Here is a 16,174-nt window from a genome sequence, read left to right on the forward strand (position 1 = left end):
GAGCACTTGTTTTTTGCAGGAATTTGTCCTAACCATGGTACAGTGAGGGAAAAAAGTATTTGCTCCCCTGCTGATTTTGTACGTTTGCCCACTGACAAAGAAATTATCATTCTATAATTTTAATGGTAGATTTATTTGAACAGTGAGAGGGATGTAATGAGGGAAATATGTATTTGACCCCCTCTCAACCAGAAAGATTTCTGGCTCCCAGGTGTCTTTTATACAGGTAACGAGCTGAGATTAGGAGCACACTCTTAAAGGGAGTACTCCTAATCTCAGCTTGTTACCTGTATAAAAGACACATATATATTAATTATATATGATAATTAATCTTATTTTAGAACTCAAATTTTGCACATTTATTCCTGAAATAGTTTTTTTTGTTTTAACTATGACAAAGACAATTTTTAATAAAAATTACTGGGTGACTAGAAAGAATTAATACAGTCTCGAATTTGCACTTCATTGATTCAACCTCTAACATGGCCCGTGTGGACTGAAATGCTGTTTTAAACGTAATCCAATGATGTCTTGATGCGATATTTGACATTATGCTACACACAGCTTCTTTGTGCAGTGTAATAATAATTGCATAGCAACTTAAAAGTTTGTGCCAAATAAACTCTTACTAAAGGGCACTAAGGCAAATAACTATCGAAAAACCAGTATAAGTGTTCACATTGCTAAGTCTCCAGCCTTCATGACTAACCCTTTCTTTTCCTGTCTTCATCTGCAAGCTGTAATTAAAATACAGTGTAACACATTTCTATGGGACTGCCCTTGTAAAACACAAGTGTAATTAAGTGTACTTTTAAAAAGTATGCTTAATATGAGCAGTACATACTTTTAGGGTTAACTCTTCATACCTGTTTTAATACATAACACATGTATTATTTTAAAACAACTATTATGCTATGCCTAAATATTCATATTGTATATTACTTTTCTGTGTGATCTCCCAAAATGACAGTCACATGCATATTCTTCTTGAGTAATTACATCAAATACAGTCAGTGATTTTTCAGTAGAATTTAGTGCTCATTCATTTACTGACATTATTGACTTCCCTTCTTCTTCTGTGGGTCTAGAGGAATTGGTCAACTCGTTCAATACGGTTTGCATGGACATTCTTGATTGTGTTGCTCCTTATAAGTTAAAGAGACATAAAACTAAAACTCAGCTGTGACTTGATAAAAATACTTAGTCTTTTAGACAGGAATGTCGGAGAGAAGAACGGAAATGTCAGAAAGACAAGCTTCAGTTATCTTACAAGTTCCTAAGAGAATGTCTGTTAAAGTATCAAAAAGCTGTTAAACAAGCAAGAGCTGAATATTTCTCTGGCATAACTGCACAAAATGCTCATAATCCGCAAATACTGTTTAATACTGTAAATACTATAATAAACCCAGTCTTCAGTGTTGGTCCTGATACATCAGCAAATACCTATGAGATGTTTCTAAAGTTTTTTTTTACTGAAAAGATTGAGGGCATAAGATCATCCATTACACCTTCTCTGTCTGATGAATCTGTTCTAACTGCTTTTGCTGATAATTTCAGTTAGTTTGAGCCAGTCTCACTATTATGAAGTTGTTGGAAGTTTTCATATCACTGACCACAAAAATATGCATTCATGCGCTCATATCAGGAAAAAATGAAAAATTTAGCAAATGGTTAATGTTAAGGTTTCAATTCCTCTGCATTACTTCCAGCCAGAGAAGTGTCTCCCCATTTACCCACTGTGGCCATAAACAAGGACACAGAAAAGCATATAAATTTATAGAGGAGCCATCCACTTGTTTAATTATTTAGCTGTCTCACTATTTAGCTGTCTCTAAAAAAATATCTACCTAAGTTAAAATTGTATATATGATAATTAAGTTTTGTTTTGAAGGCTATATATTTTTTTTTATTTTAATGTCTAACATGTAGACTATGTCAATCGGGTGTACTTTAGGTGTTTTACAGGCATGCAGATAGACAAGCTAGGTATGTCATAGGTAAATTTAAAACTTATCAGCCACCCCATACACCATAGCTCTGTCTGTAGCATGCTGACTAACCTACACATGGAGTAGGATATGCATTCTTGATGTGTCAATCGTATGTCTTTTAGGCACTTTGGAGGCATGCAGGTAGACAAACTCATCTTATTTTAGAACTCTAAATTTTGCACATTTATTTCATCCTTAACAGTGTAGCCTAAAATCACATGCTGGAGAGACAGTCTGTGTGTGGTTGTTAATGAAGGTAACTGCTGTTTGATGCACTCTTTCCACAAATAAAACTGCCTACAATTGCACATTTCCTGAAATAGTTTTTTTTGTTTTAACTATGACAAAAACTTTTTTAAATTACTGGGTGACTAGAAAGAATTAATACAGTCTCGAATTTGCCACTTCATTGATTCACCTCTAACATGGCCCGTGTGGACTGAAATGCTGTTTTAAACGTAATCCAGTGAGGTCTTGATGTGATATTTGACATTATGCTACACACAGCTTCTTTGTGCAGTGTAATAATAATTGCATAGCAACTTAAAAGTTTGTGCCAAATAAACTCTTACAAAAAGGGCACTAATGCAATTAACTATCGAAAAACCAGTATAAGTGTTCACATTGCTAAGTCTCCAGCCTTCATGACTAACCCTTTCTTTTCCTGTCTTCATCTGCAAGCTGTAATTAAAATACAATGTAACACATTTCTATGGGACTGCCCTTGTAAAACACAAGTGTAATTAAGTGTACTTTTCAAAAGTATGCTTAATATGAGCAGTACATACTTTTAGGGTTAACTCTTTATACATGCTTTAATACATAAAACATGTATTATTTTAAAACAACTATTATGCTATACCTAAATATTCATATCGTATATTACTTTTCTGTGTGATCTCCCAAAACGACAGTCACATGCTTATTCCTCTCAAGTCTGAGAGAAGAACGGAAATGGCAGAAAGACAAGCTTCAGTTATCTTACAGTTATCTTACATCAGCAAATACCTATGAAATGTTTCTAAAGTTTATTATTGAACAGATTGATGGCATAAGATCATCCATTACACCTTCTGTCTGATGAATCTGTTCTAACTGCTTTTGCTGATAATTTCAGTTAGTTTGAGCCAATCTCACTATTATAATGTGTTGTGATGCATTTACTCTAAGCATTCAATCATTCCTGTTTGCCTAAATTCCAGTGAAATTGGTCTTCAAATATAAGGCTTTTTGGGTGTGTCCAGGGAGTGGCTTTATATGGGATGAAAATAGTCTCAAAATTATTAACAGATGCATGCACAATTATCCATGAACTTGATAAATGTTGCAAATGCATCTTACTATCCACAGATAAATACCTTACAATTTGTGTCTACGAAATTCAGAATTAAACGAAAGTGCAGTGATTTAGACAAATAGAGACATACAGTTGCAAATTTATTCAAAATTATTCAACCCCCATTGCAAATCAGGTTTATTGTCAAAATGTACAGACATTCAGCTGTCTGCGATGAAAAAAATCAAACAAACTATCAATAATAATTATGCTATGCAATGGGGGTTTGATAGCCACTATATTTGTGAATACCACACGTGCATTCATTGACGTCTTTTCTGAGTCGATCCTGTTCGGTTCATTTGGATTTTGAGACTTTCAGAGAATTGCCTGAGCAGGTCCTGACTGCAGCCTACAGAACGGGGCAGGGCTGCACTTTTGGCGGTGCGACATGTGTCCCTCTGTCCATAACCTGTCTCATTGGTTAGTGGCAATGTAATGATGTTAACGCTTCAGCATGTACTCACTGGACTTTTCTAATGTTCTCATTTATTTGTGCATCCTCATTTCCTTTCCTTGCTTCCATTCCTTGCATCCTAGCTCCACCCCCTCAGGATGTGAGGGAAGGTTGCAAGGATGAGCTGCGAGGAGAGAGGAATTGAAGCAAGTCAAATGGAATATCCTCGCTCTCTCAAACGTCACTTCAAAGTGACGGTAACTAATAATGATTGTGCTCAGTTGGATTACCTCACTGCTCTTCAGGGATCTGCTATTATGTTGTAGGAGCTTGGTTAATAACAACATTTTTAATAAAGCTAAATGCACTGATAGTATGTGAAATGTCTGGCTTATTCAACAATGAATTAACAGAAATGTTCACAAGTTCCTGAGTTCAAAGTCCAAGTCAAGTCTCAAATCTTCCTTCTATTTTTAGTAATAGTTCTTTCACTTTAACATCCACTGTGAGAGCTTTGGAGGGCTAAAAGGTGTGGCACTCAAAAATAATGGTAGGAACTCAATTTTTAAGTCATTTTGTTATTGGAAATTCAGTTTGAAGCAATCTTACACCATGACAAGCTTGATTACTCTCCCTTCAAAGTGCCCTTCGGAGTAGGGTGACCAGATGCAAACGGACCAAATGTGGTACATGTAGTAAGTTTGTGTGAGACAATGTGGGACATATTTCCGACACTAAAAGACCATTCTGATGTCTATCTAAATTAATAAGAAACATGTACACTCAGCCCATTTATATTTATTTATATTTATGTCTCTTGTATCAAACAATGCAACAAAGAGAAACATTATTGCATGAAAATATTAAGTGGGACAAAAAGGATTTCTTTTCAGTCTTTATAACTAATGTTATCTGTCTATTTCAGTTTATAACTTACTGAAATAAATAAATAAATAAAACCTTACTATAACACTTTCCCAAATTCGGGTAGTGAATGAGGAAGCTGGAGACAGGCTTGGAACAACTCAAGCTGGAGACAACTTGGAACAACTCAAGCTAGAGACAACTTGGAACAGCGTTCGAGCACGTTCCCATTTTCACATTTAGGCTCAACTAAAGGAAGTGTATTTTATTTGTTAAATGACTTTATTTTTATTGTATTTTAATGTGTATTCTGTGTATCTACCAGGTTACGCTGGTAAGGGAACACGAGGCGAGCTCCAGGGTATTCTACCCAGGATTGTGCAGTTTCTCATGCATGCATTCCAACTGTGCTAATGAGTAATGTCATTGTATATTCAGAGAAAATGCATGGCACCTTTTATCACTATGGACTGTAAATATATGTAAAATTTTGTTTTTATTTCCGAGTAACTTGTACATATTTTGTAGTAGTTTTTGTTGTGAAGGAGTGGTTCACCTAAAAACAAAATCATTGAGCAATAAATAAAATTGTTGGTATAATGTTGTTACACATTCACCTTATTGAGGGCAGTTATATCTCATTTTAAGTTTGTTTCCATCAAGATACAGTTGAATTTTAAAGTGAATATTTAATATTAGACAATTATTATATAAACTTCAATCTTCAAATATGCATTGGACATGCATAATGACAAAGCTATAAGAAATGAAATTAAAACTACAAGAAAAAGTGTTAATATTTAATTTAGAGTAGTAGTATAGAGATTTTGCAGAATGCAACCGATGGACTCTACGCGAGTCAAAAAAATCCTATAATGCAACGGGACTGGTGCGGACGAGCTCAGAAGTAAAAACATCACGGAAGACAGTGCATCAGCTCTTTTTAAGCATTAAACCTTGGTTAAACAGGACTTGATTAGCAATACCCAAATATATTGTTAACTTGTTAAAGGTTTAAACAAAAAAACAGTTGCCACCTTTTTTGTGATCTCCATCATGCTTTAGCTGGCCAAGCTAATGGCAATGAATTTACCTCAGCCTGTTAACACTGCCCACATTAAATTGCTAAATAGTGTGGTTGCTTTAATCTGGTGGTCCCTTTAAGATTTTTGTGTTTATAATGAAGTTGAAGGTTACATGACAATACCAAAATGGCTGATATAGTATGTCCGCGGTTGTATTAATACTTCACACACATACTGATTAGTCCACACTGTTTCAACAGCAGCATGTAATGTAAGACTTGTAAGACTTCGTCCCATGGATCTTCTATTGCATCAGGTCGCCTCAAGGTTGAGGCTGAAATGTCGAGAAATGTTATATCAGAAACATGCATTAGAGAAAGATGAAGAATATTTACGAAAGAGAAAACAATTGGAGATTGACACTATGTGAGACTAGAACAATGTGGACCAATAAGTCCCTTTGAAGAAAAGGGAGTTAAAATGAAGACTATGGGAATCAAATCTCTTGATCCTGAAGTGGAATCATTTGTGCCCTCACAACATCTGCCTATGTCTCATACATTATGAAACAAAGGAAAAGAAGAAATTTCAAAGCATTCTCAATCTAAGTCATTCCAGCAGCAACAACAGTCTACAAGATCTAAAACGTGGCCAATACAGGCTGCATCACAGTGCATACAACCACAGGTTAGCCATGGTGATGAACGTGCCCATGGATTAGGCTTACAAGATGACTTGGACCAAGGAAAAATACTTCGGCTCATTGATAAGCAAAATGAGATTGCTGCATTATTAATGCAACAATATAACCTTTCTTTACTTCCACCAAGCGAAATTCCATGCTATGATGGAGACCCATTATGTTACCATGATTTTATTCACTCATTTGAGGAAGTGGTGGAAAAGAAAGCAAGCAGTTATGGAGATTGTTTGCATTTCCTGGAGCAGTACACCAGAGGGTGACCTAAGGAGCTTATCAGGAGTTGTCAACATATGATTCCTTTACAAGGTTACGTAAAGACAAAGGCTTTGCTCAAATCGTCCATCATTGTCAAAAGAAGAAATACCCAGAGAAATCAACAAGTCTACGAAAAGATGGAGTAGTTAAGAGGAAGAGTCCCCACTATTCTCTCAACCCTATTCATCACTCGGGTATTATCAGAGTTGTTGGACACCTCCATAAAGCTTCTGGGGGAAAACCATGCATAAGCCATATTTATAACCCCATGATGTTGGATTATTCGGCCATTGTTTGGAATGAACGTCATGGCTATTTAGCTATGCTGAAGGTGGAGGGGGAGCTTGCGAGCTACCTCTACATCGACGGCAGGTAATTTAGGGGGGCCGGCTTTGCCATCCAAGCCACCGTGTAAGGCCACCTTGGCATTGGTGGGCAAGGCCTATGCAGTAGTAGTCTTGCTTGTGGGTCACTGCAGACAATGACAGTGTTGCAGGACTACCAATGAGACCTGCTGAGTGAGCTCGACATATGGCGGCATTCAGCCAATTCCTTCCCTGTTGTGTCGAGTTCACCCGGGCATCCACAAGTGGGGCCCGGGCCAGCGCTAATGCTGTCCCAGGTTTTCAGTGTTCTCTGGTCAGCGAGCAGTCACAGGGCAATGAAGATCTGATGCTTTCCCTCCAATAGAATGTGGAATAGTTAACATCACTAAAAGACCATCTGGCAGTGTGGAAACTACTGCCAAATGTGTCTCCATGGGTTCTGTCTACCGTAGAAAAGGGTTACCGGGTCCAGTTTAGAGCTCGACCCCCCCGCTTCAGAGGTGTGCTCATCACAGTAGTCAGCACAGACCAGAGCCCGACGTTAGCGCAGGAAGTAAGATCCCTCTTGGACAAAGAGGCCATAGAAGATGTTCAACGTTCCCTGAGGGAGGGAGGTTTTTACAGCCATTATTTCCTTGCCCACAAAAACTAGAGGAGTATGCAGCCGATTTTAAATCTGCATCATCTGAACTGCACTCTTCGGACATACACGTTCAAGATGCTGACGCACAAACTTATCATTCCACAGATTCAGTTTGAGGACTGGTTTGTGATGAAAGATCTAAAAGGTGCATATTTCCACATAGCCAAGATGGGGTTCTTCCCTTCGGGCTAGCTTTATCCCCTCGCACCTTCACAAAGTGCATGGATGTCATTCTGGCTCCATTGTGACTCCACAGCATCCGTGTACTAAACTACCTGGATGACTGGTTAATTCTAGCATGATCCAGGGAACTGGCGGTTCAACATCTAGATGTTCTCGCCCACATGAAGAGCTTGGGGCTCAGGTTGTACCTCAGAAAAGTATACTTTTTCCAGTGCAGTTGGAGATGCTTTTCTAGGGGTTATAAGGATTCTACTATGATGAGGGAGTTTCTATCCCCATCATGCGTAGGGTCAATCCTATAAACATTGAGCAAGATAAAGCTGGATCTTGGCATCCCCTCCAGTCTCTATGGGAGACTATTGGAGCTTATGGCAGCAGCAGCCAATGTCAATTGAGAGGTCACCATGTGTTTACAGACAACACAGCGGTGGTCTCATATATTGACCACCAGGGAGGAGTATGTCCGTACCCCCTTTTCAGGCAGGCACAACTAATTCTTCTCTGGGCAGAGGGAAAGTTTTGGCAGTGAGTTTAATGTACATTCTGGGCAACTGGAATGTGTGGGCAGACATCCTGCTGAGGCAGCGGCTGAGGCCCAGGGATTGGTGGCTCCATCCACAAGTGGATTCCATATGGCGGAGGTTTGGCCAAGCAGGACTGCAAGTGTGCACCTCCAAGGAGACAACACACTGCCCGCTGTGGTTCGCCCTCACTCCTCCCGCACAATTAGGGCTGGATGCCATGGTGCACATGTGACTAAGGTCACATCTGTATGCTTTTCCCCCGATCGCTCTGCTCCCACAAGTTCTAGTGAGAGTTCGCAAAGACAGTCTATGTCTGCTGCTAGTAGCACCTTATTGGCCAGCTCGAATATGGTTCTTAGAGATAATATCCCTGCTTGACGGCACTCCTTGGGAGATTCCCATCCGCAGGGATCCACTGTCTCAAGCCGGAGGGCTGATGTATCACCCTCGGCTGGAACTATGGAAACTGTTGGTCTGGCCCCTGAGGGGCACCAGCTCATAGATTCTGGTCTCACAACTGAGGTTGTAGAGACCATGTTGAACCCATCCACGAGCAAATTGTATGCGTTCAAGTGGTGGCTTTTTGTCTTGTGATGTGAGGAACGCCAGCTAAACCCAATGCCAATAGCTACAGTCCTGGAGTTCTTACAAGGATGTTTCTCAGCGGGGTGGGCTCCTTCTACAATCAGGGTTTACGTGGCCGCCATTTTGGCCAGCCACGCCCCAGTTGATGGAGCCTCTGTGGGGCAGCATCCTCTAACTTTGAGGTTTATGCTTGGTGTCAGGCAGATGAGGCCCATCTGCAGGCTGCGCGTACCTTCCTGGGACCTTTCTGTGGTCCTGGAAGGTCTGTCAGGTGCCCCATTTGAGCCCTTAGAGTCGGCCTCTGAGAAGCTTCTGACTCTAAAGGTAGCTCTTCTGCTGGCCCTAATATCTCTCAAGTGAGTAGGTGATCTACAAGCTCTATCTGTTGCCCCTTCCTGCTTTGACTTTACCCCTGGATTAGCCAAGGCCTTCCTGTATCCTAGGCCGGATTATATTCCTAAGGTGCCTACATCTGCTGCCCAGCCTGTGGGCAGGCTTTCTGCCCTCCTCTGTTCCTCACACCAGAACAAGAGAGAATGCACCTGCTGTGTCCAGTAAGGGCTCTCTGTACTTACTTCCACCGCTCCGGCCAGTGGAGTAAGTCAGAGCAGCTGCTGGTCTGCTTGGCGGCGACAGTAGAGGTGATGCTGGGTTAAAGCAGCGCATCTCTATTTGGATAGTGGAAGCAATCTCTATCGCTTATGAGGTGCACGATCTTGCTACTCCTCTGGGCATAAGGGATCATTCCACTAGGGGGGTCGCCTCCTCAAAGGCTTTGTCCAACGGAGTATCCTTACAGGATGTGTGTGCTGCTGCAGGGTGGTCTACGCCACACACATTCGTTCGATATTACAACCTGGATATTCATTCATGCAAGTGTCTTGCAGTGACCCTCGGGCTTGGGTCTTTTTGAACAGGCCTTACCCATGGTATGATGGAGTGGGTATTCTCGTCCCCATAGTGTTATGCAAAACGCAACGTGGAGTTCCCTTTGAAAAGGAACGTCTGGGTTATACATGCGTAACCAAGACGTTTTCCATGCTGGAGCAGCTACAGTGATAAATAAGTCTCAGCTTCACAAGCATTGTAAGTGTTCTGTTGGCTGTAAGAATGAGGATATAGCCACTAAAGATGCAGTGGAGAAGTTTTATTTTTGAAGGAAATGGGCCCCAAAAATAGCTAAATTCATGTATGTTTGTTTGAATAATTTCACACTAGACTGCTTTGTGAATGAGGGTCAATACAAAGTAGTGATGGGAGAAACGAAGCTTTTCAAAGCTTCGAATCAATTGAACCAACTGCTTCGCAAAATGATTCACTGTTTCCAAGCGTTTGAAACACAACATGCTGGCGACACCTACTGGTCAAAACAGTGTAAACGCAGTGAGATCTAGGCCCAAACATAATGACACCTTTTACAAAACAATTGCAAATATCTTCACGACAGTGTAATGTTTTCAATATAATTTATAAATCATTAAATATTAGTGCTTGTATTCTGTGTTTTAGTTAGGGTCTTTGCTAATCAGACCATTTACATGCAATTACTATAACCTTTTTAATTATACACACATTTGTCATTAAAGCTGCCTATAAAACACTAGCAAAATGAAGGGATAATTTTATGACTCAGGGGAAGGAGCATGATATTAAGGTCCAGGTATGGTTTGTAACAGCTTTATTTATTTTACATATAGTATGTTGTTTCAAGCCTTATAAGCCTGTGTGTGAAAGGGAAGTTATGTTTTGCAAAAATAAAACTGACAATAATAAAACAGGACAAAAGTATCATTATGAATTTTTTTTATTTAAGAACAGAAGTTGTTCTAGTGTTTTAGCACTTAAATAATTAATCTTCTTGCACAGAACTTCTCCTGCTTTGGAAATAAAAAAAAAAAAAAAAAACTCATTCACATGGCACAGATGTAGCTGGTATTGACATATTTTTTGGCAAGGTGGAAGAAATGAAGGAAGAAAGTTTGATGTTTTCCCCAAAACTCCAGTGGATCACTTGTTCTGTTAACATAACGTGTATTTAAGTATAGTTGTACTTCAACTGTTGCATCTGCAGTGACATCGTGGAACTTTGTGTCTCACTTATCTTATTGTCCAAGATATCCCATAGATTCTCCTCTCCATCTCCCTGTCCTTCTGCTGAAGTGGTTGCAGCTGAAGTTGATGGCTACTCTTCACAGAACATGCAATTAAAAAGACATTACATGCAAAAAAATTTAAATTATAATGTGTAAATTTATATTGTCACCAGTGGCGATTTCAGCTAAAATATCTTTCGCAAACTTAATATTTTTGGTCACAAATGCGACTGTTAAAAATGCAGTCCAGAGCCCTGCCAAAGTTTAATTTCATTGGTTTTAAATGAAAAATTATATAATCCTGATAGTATTCTATTTTTTTAAAAAATGTACCTGTAATCTGATAACTTGTGGAAGAGCCCCCCCGCACACCTGAACCTTAAAGAGCACACCCAGTCCCTGTCTGAGGTCGACATCACGGCCAACCAAGTTCTGCTGACGCCAAAGACTGCTGACACCAGAGTCTGCTGACATGGCTGATTAAGTTCTGCCATCCTGTTCCACTGGACGTCTCTCTTCCTTTTCACCCTGCTAAAGCTGATAACCCACACCTGGGTGCTACACCTGAATCACATTCACTTAATGAGCACTTATGTGTATATAGCCACAATTTGCACTGCACTCCTAGATTTGCCTTTGTCATTTGTTGCTGTTGATTCTGTTTTTGTATTCAAGGTCTTTGTTAATATTTAATGCTTACTTTAGTGTTTCACTCCCTGTTCATAGCTCTTCTTTTACTTTTTGTTAGGCATCTTCATTAAAACTGAAAATCTGCACTTGCATCTGTCTCCACCTCCAAATTGTAACACCAACACAACAAAGGACTTTATCAGGGAGGAAAAGCTGAAGGTTTTAGACTGGCCAAGTCAATAACTGGACCTTAACCCAATTGAGCAGCATTTCACCTCTTGAAGAGGAAACTGAACGGAGGAACACCCTAAAATAAGCAACAACTGAAAGAGGCTGCAGTAAAGGCCTGGAAAAGCAACACAAGAAGAAACCAACAATTTGGTGACGTCAGTGAGTCAAAGGCTTAATGCAGTTATCGCAAACAAGGGATATGCAGCCAAATATTAAGCGTTATTTATTTCAAGATGTATCTGTTCCCATACTCTTTGTATAGTGAGGGGTTCTTATCTGCTTAAAAAGGTTCTAGTTTGGTACTTCCCCATCTGATTTATTAGCCCAGAGAAAGCAATCAAAGGTACTGTGGTTAGGACAAATTCCTGCAATAAAACAAGCACTCAAGTACTGACTTTTCAACTCTTAGTGCAACATTATCTAGGCCAGTGTGGGTGCAGGTTTTCATTCCAACCAAGCAGGAGGCACACCTGATTCCACTTGTTTAATCAGTTGATCTTGGCTTTCAATAGATTCAGGTGTGGCTTCTGCTTGGTGGGAATGAAAACCTGCACCCACATCTGCACTTTCCGGATAAGATTGCCCACCCCTATAGTGAAACATTTGCACCAAGTATTCGGTCATTGCTGTTTGTCTAAATTCCAGTGAAATTGTTTGTAATTAATCTAATTATAAGGAACCATAATGTTTGACCTAGAAATTCATACATTTGCAATTATAATGCTTTCTGGGTGGGTCAACGGAGTGGCTTTAGTGCAAGCATTTTGTTTTCAGTTACTGGCAGAGATGGAAACTCAAGTCACACTTATATGTAAGGTGCAGAAAAATGACTTGCAATTTGATTGGAGTCATAAACAACTGACTCAAGACTTGGACTTGAAGACAGAGACTTGTGAAAAACATGTCATTTTGGTTTGGTATTCCCGATTCTCTCTTTACTACCCTACATGACAGCATCAAACCACATTTTTCTATTCATTCCTTCCCAATCAGTATGTCCCCCATCCTGCAACTTGTGATTATGTCCCACATTTTGATTGGAAATAAAAAGTTTGAACAGACATGGGATGTGTCCAAAATTGTGTACTGTGACAGTACATAGTGCATTCGATGCAGTACCTACGGCATGGCTGTTGAAACAGTACATACTAATCGGTATGTGTGTGTAGTATCAATACAATCCTGGACATACTACATCAGCCATGTTGGTATTGTCATGTGACCTTCAATTTCATCATAAACACAAAAATCTTAAAGGGACCACCAGATTAAAGCAACCACACTAATGGTGCAATGCACATCAGGAAAGTTACCTGAATTAGCAATTTAATGTGGGCAGTGTTAACAGGCTGAGGTAAATTCATTGCTGTTAGCTTGGTCAGCTAAAGCATGATGGAGATCACAAAAAAGGTTTCAAATGCTGTGACAACTGATCTTTTGTTTAAACCTTTAACAAGTTAACAATTTATTTGGGTATTGTTAAACAAGTCCTGTTTAACCAACGTTTAATACTTAAAAAAAGAGCCGATGTCTTCCGTGACTTTATTTCTGAGCTCATCCGCACCAGTCCCGTTGCATTATAGGATTTTTTGACTCGCGTAGAGTCCATCAGTTGCATACTGAAAAATCTCTATACTACTACTCTAAATAACACTTTTTCTTGTAGTTTTAATTTAATTTCTTATAGCTTTGTCGTTATGCATGTCCAATGCATATTTGAAGTTTGTATAATAACTGTTTATTACTCATTTTAAAATTCAACAGTATCAAGATGGAAACAAACTTAAAACAAGATATAACTGCCCTCAATGAGGTGAATTTATAACATTATACCAACATTTTTTTTTATTGCTTAATGCTTTTGTTTTTAGGTGAACCACTCTTTCAGAACAAAATCTACTACAAAATATGTAGCCTACAAGTTACTCGGAAATAAAAACTAAATTTTACATATATTTACAGTCCATAGTGATAAAAGGTGCCATGCGTTTTCTCTGCATATACAATGACATTACTCATTAGCACAGTTGGAATGCATGCATGAGAAACTGCACAATCCTGGGTAGAATACCCTGGAGCTCGCCTCGTGTTCCCTTACCAGCGTAACCTGGTAGATACACAGAATACACATTAAAATGCGGTAAAAATAAAGTCATTTAACAAATAAAATACACTTCCTTTAGTTGAGCCTAAATGTGAAAATGGGAACGTGCTCGAGCGCTGTTCCAAGTTGTCTCCAGCTTGAGTTGTTCCAAGCCTGTCTCCAGCTTCCTCATTCCCTACCCGAATTTGGGAAAGTGTTATAGTAAGGTTTTATTTATTTATTTTTCTCATGTTTTTACGATAATGGCATTGCTGCTGCAGCTGCCCCTACTGCCATGACCTGTGGTGCTGGCTGTTGCTACTTTGACCTGTGATCGGGATTGCTACTGCTCTGACCTAAAACAAAATAGTTTATTCTTGCAGTTTAAAAACATTTAAGGTATTTATGTTTTTTTTTATCATCAGTCTTGGTCTTTCTCCTCACTTTGTCTAAGTTTAGACAGGTTTCAAGATGATGTGAGCCAAATTTGGTAAAGATTGGACAAAATGTGGAGGAGTAGCAGCAAAAATGGCAGTTAGATGTAAGCATTTTTAGCACGTTAGTGTTACTTTTGACCAGTAGGTGGCGATGGCACAATTTGTTGCATAGCCTCAGGTCATGGTCCTGAAGATGCCTAGCAACATTTGTGTCAGTGCACAAATTTGTTGGTTAGGTACAGCCTCACATCCTTTTTGCAGGCTTTGCTGTCAGATTCGTTGTCCCAGTACAGACAAACTGTTTGGAATATTCAAAATTCTTTTCATAATTTTCTGGTCACTTTGTCCCTACGAATCGCTGTATGTGTGGATGAAGAGTCACCAGTACTGCCCCGCAAGCGTGAGGTCTTATCCATATTTAATTCAGAGGTATAAAGTAGGGGTGCTCCGATCAGGATTTTTGGGGCCGATCACCAATCCCCGATTGCTGGAAGCTGTATCATTTGATACCAATACCGATCACAGGGTCTTTTTGAAGCCTTCTATTTATCATGTAGCATTATTTATTAAACTATATTTAACAACAATGTATATTAAGTATTAAAATTAAGAGATGAGAAAGTATCATGAATTGACAACTGTTTATTTAAGTTTTGATTAATAAACTGCGCAGTTAGGCTCAACATGGACATGGGACATACACGCAAACTCCAAATGCCACTTTGTGACTCAGTGAAACTGATTGATGTTATGTTATCCTTCATAAGGCTGTCGACATGTGTAAACACTGTTTGGTATAACTGCAGCAGGCATACCATCAGTGAAATATTTACGCCCTGGCAGAGTGAACGTGAATCCAAGTAGGACATGAGTAGCCGGAACCCTTTGTCTTCCACAATAGATAGCGGCTGGTGATCAAGGCATGCGAATTCCATTATTTTGTCTAATATTTCTTTATGCTTCTTGCAGCCCTTGCTGTAACATTGCTGTCTTCTAAATGTCTGTTACCGACAGCTGAGTGAGTGGTGCCTGAGTTGCTGAACTACCCCACTCTCTCTTCGTGCTAGCTAACTTTGAAAACTGCTCATATTCCTTTACGTGACTAATCTTCAAATATCTGATGAGGCTGGTGGTGTTAAAATGTTAAAATGTCTCGCAAGTTTTGCATCATCTGATTGGTTCTTCTGGATCAACCTTTATAGAGACTGCTGAAACTATTTAAAGCGATTATCAGCCGATAATGATTGGCGACCGATCAATTGGGGCACTCTTAATATAAAGGTTACCGTAAAAGGTAGTATTTTCTTTAATGTTTTCAGAAAATGTCATTAATTAAATTCTTAATAATACTATCATTAAAGAAAGCATCCTTTAAGGGAGCATTATTAAATTTACTGTAACCATGTAACATTGGAGTTTCATTAATAATGCTGCCCAATTTAAAATGTACTTGTTTATGATCTGAAAAGGGAGCAAATGAATGAGACACACTTTTAACAAATTGAAGAGCTGATGAGGAAACTAAGAAAAAGTCAGTTCTAGATTTTGAAGACATATTCCTATTAGACCAAGTGAACTCAGGGTAGAAAAATGCCAGGAATTACATAGATCAGCACATAATGATAAAATGTTATTAGGTATATGTACGCCTTCATTTCTCCTGGGAGGAAATCTGTCCAGTGTGTTACCCTAGCATTCATTGAAATCACTGCCTAAAATTACAATGGAATCTGGGTATTTAAGTACTTTTTTCGCTTCAGAAGTTATCTGAGAAAAGAGTAAATTGTTAGCAGAATGGGAATTACAGTCATAAATATTACAAACAATAAAGGTTGAATTATCTTGCTTGAGCAACATTACGATCCATC

At 39.1% G+C, this 16,174-nt stretch overlaps 1 protein-coding gene across 1 annotated transcript in view; it reads right to left on the reverse strand.

The window, feature by feature from the left end:
- LOC128607521 (rhamnose-binding lectin-like) overlaps positions 1–11,399 on the reverse strand; it is a 23,302-nt gene extending 11,903 nt beyond the window's left edge. Inside the window, exons 1-2 of the mRNA XM_053624426.1 lie at positions 11,298–11,399; positions 10,884–11,014 (exon numbers count right to left, since the gene is read on the reverse strand). Coding sequence (XP_053480401.1) covers positions 10,884–11,014; positions 11,298–11,399 — 233 coding nt within the window. The remainder of the gene's footprint in view (positions 1–10,883; positions 11,015–11,297) is intronic.
- Between the last annotated feature and the right edge of the window lie 4,775 nt (positions 11,400–16,174).

This window comes from Ictalurus furcatus, chromosome 5 (genome assembly GCF_023375685.1).
Source record: "Ictalurus furcatus strain D&B chromosome 5, Billie_1.0, whole genome shotgun sequence".
NCBI classification, from domain to species: domain Eukaryota; kingdom Metazoa; phylum Chordata; class Actinopteri; order Siluriformes; family Ictaluridae; genus Ictalurus; species Ictalurus furcatus.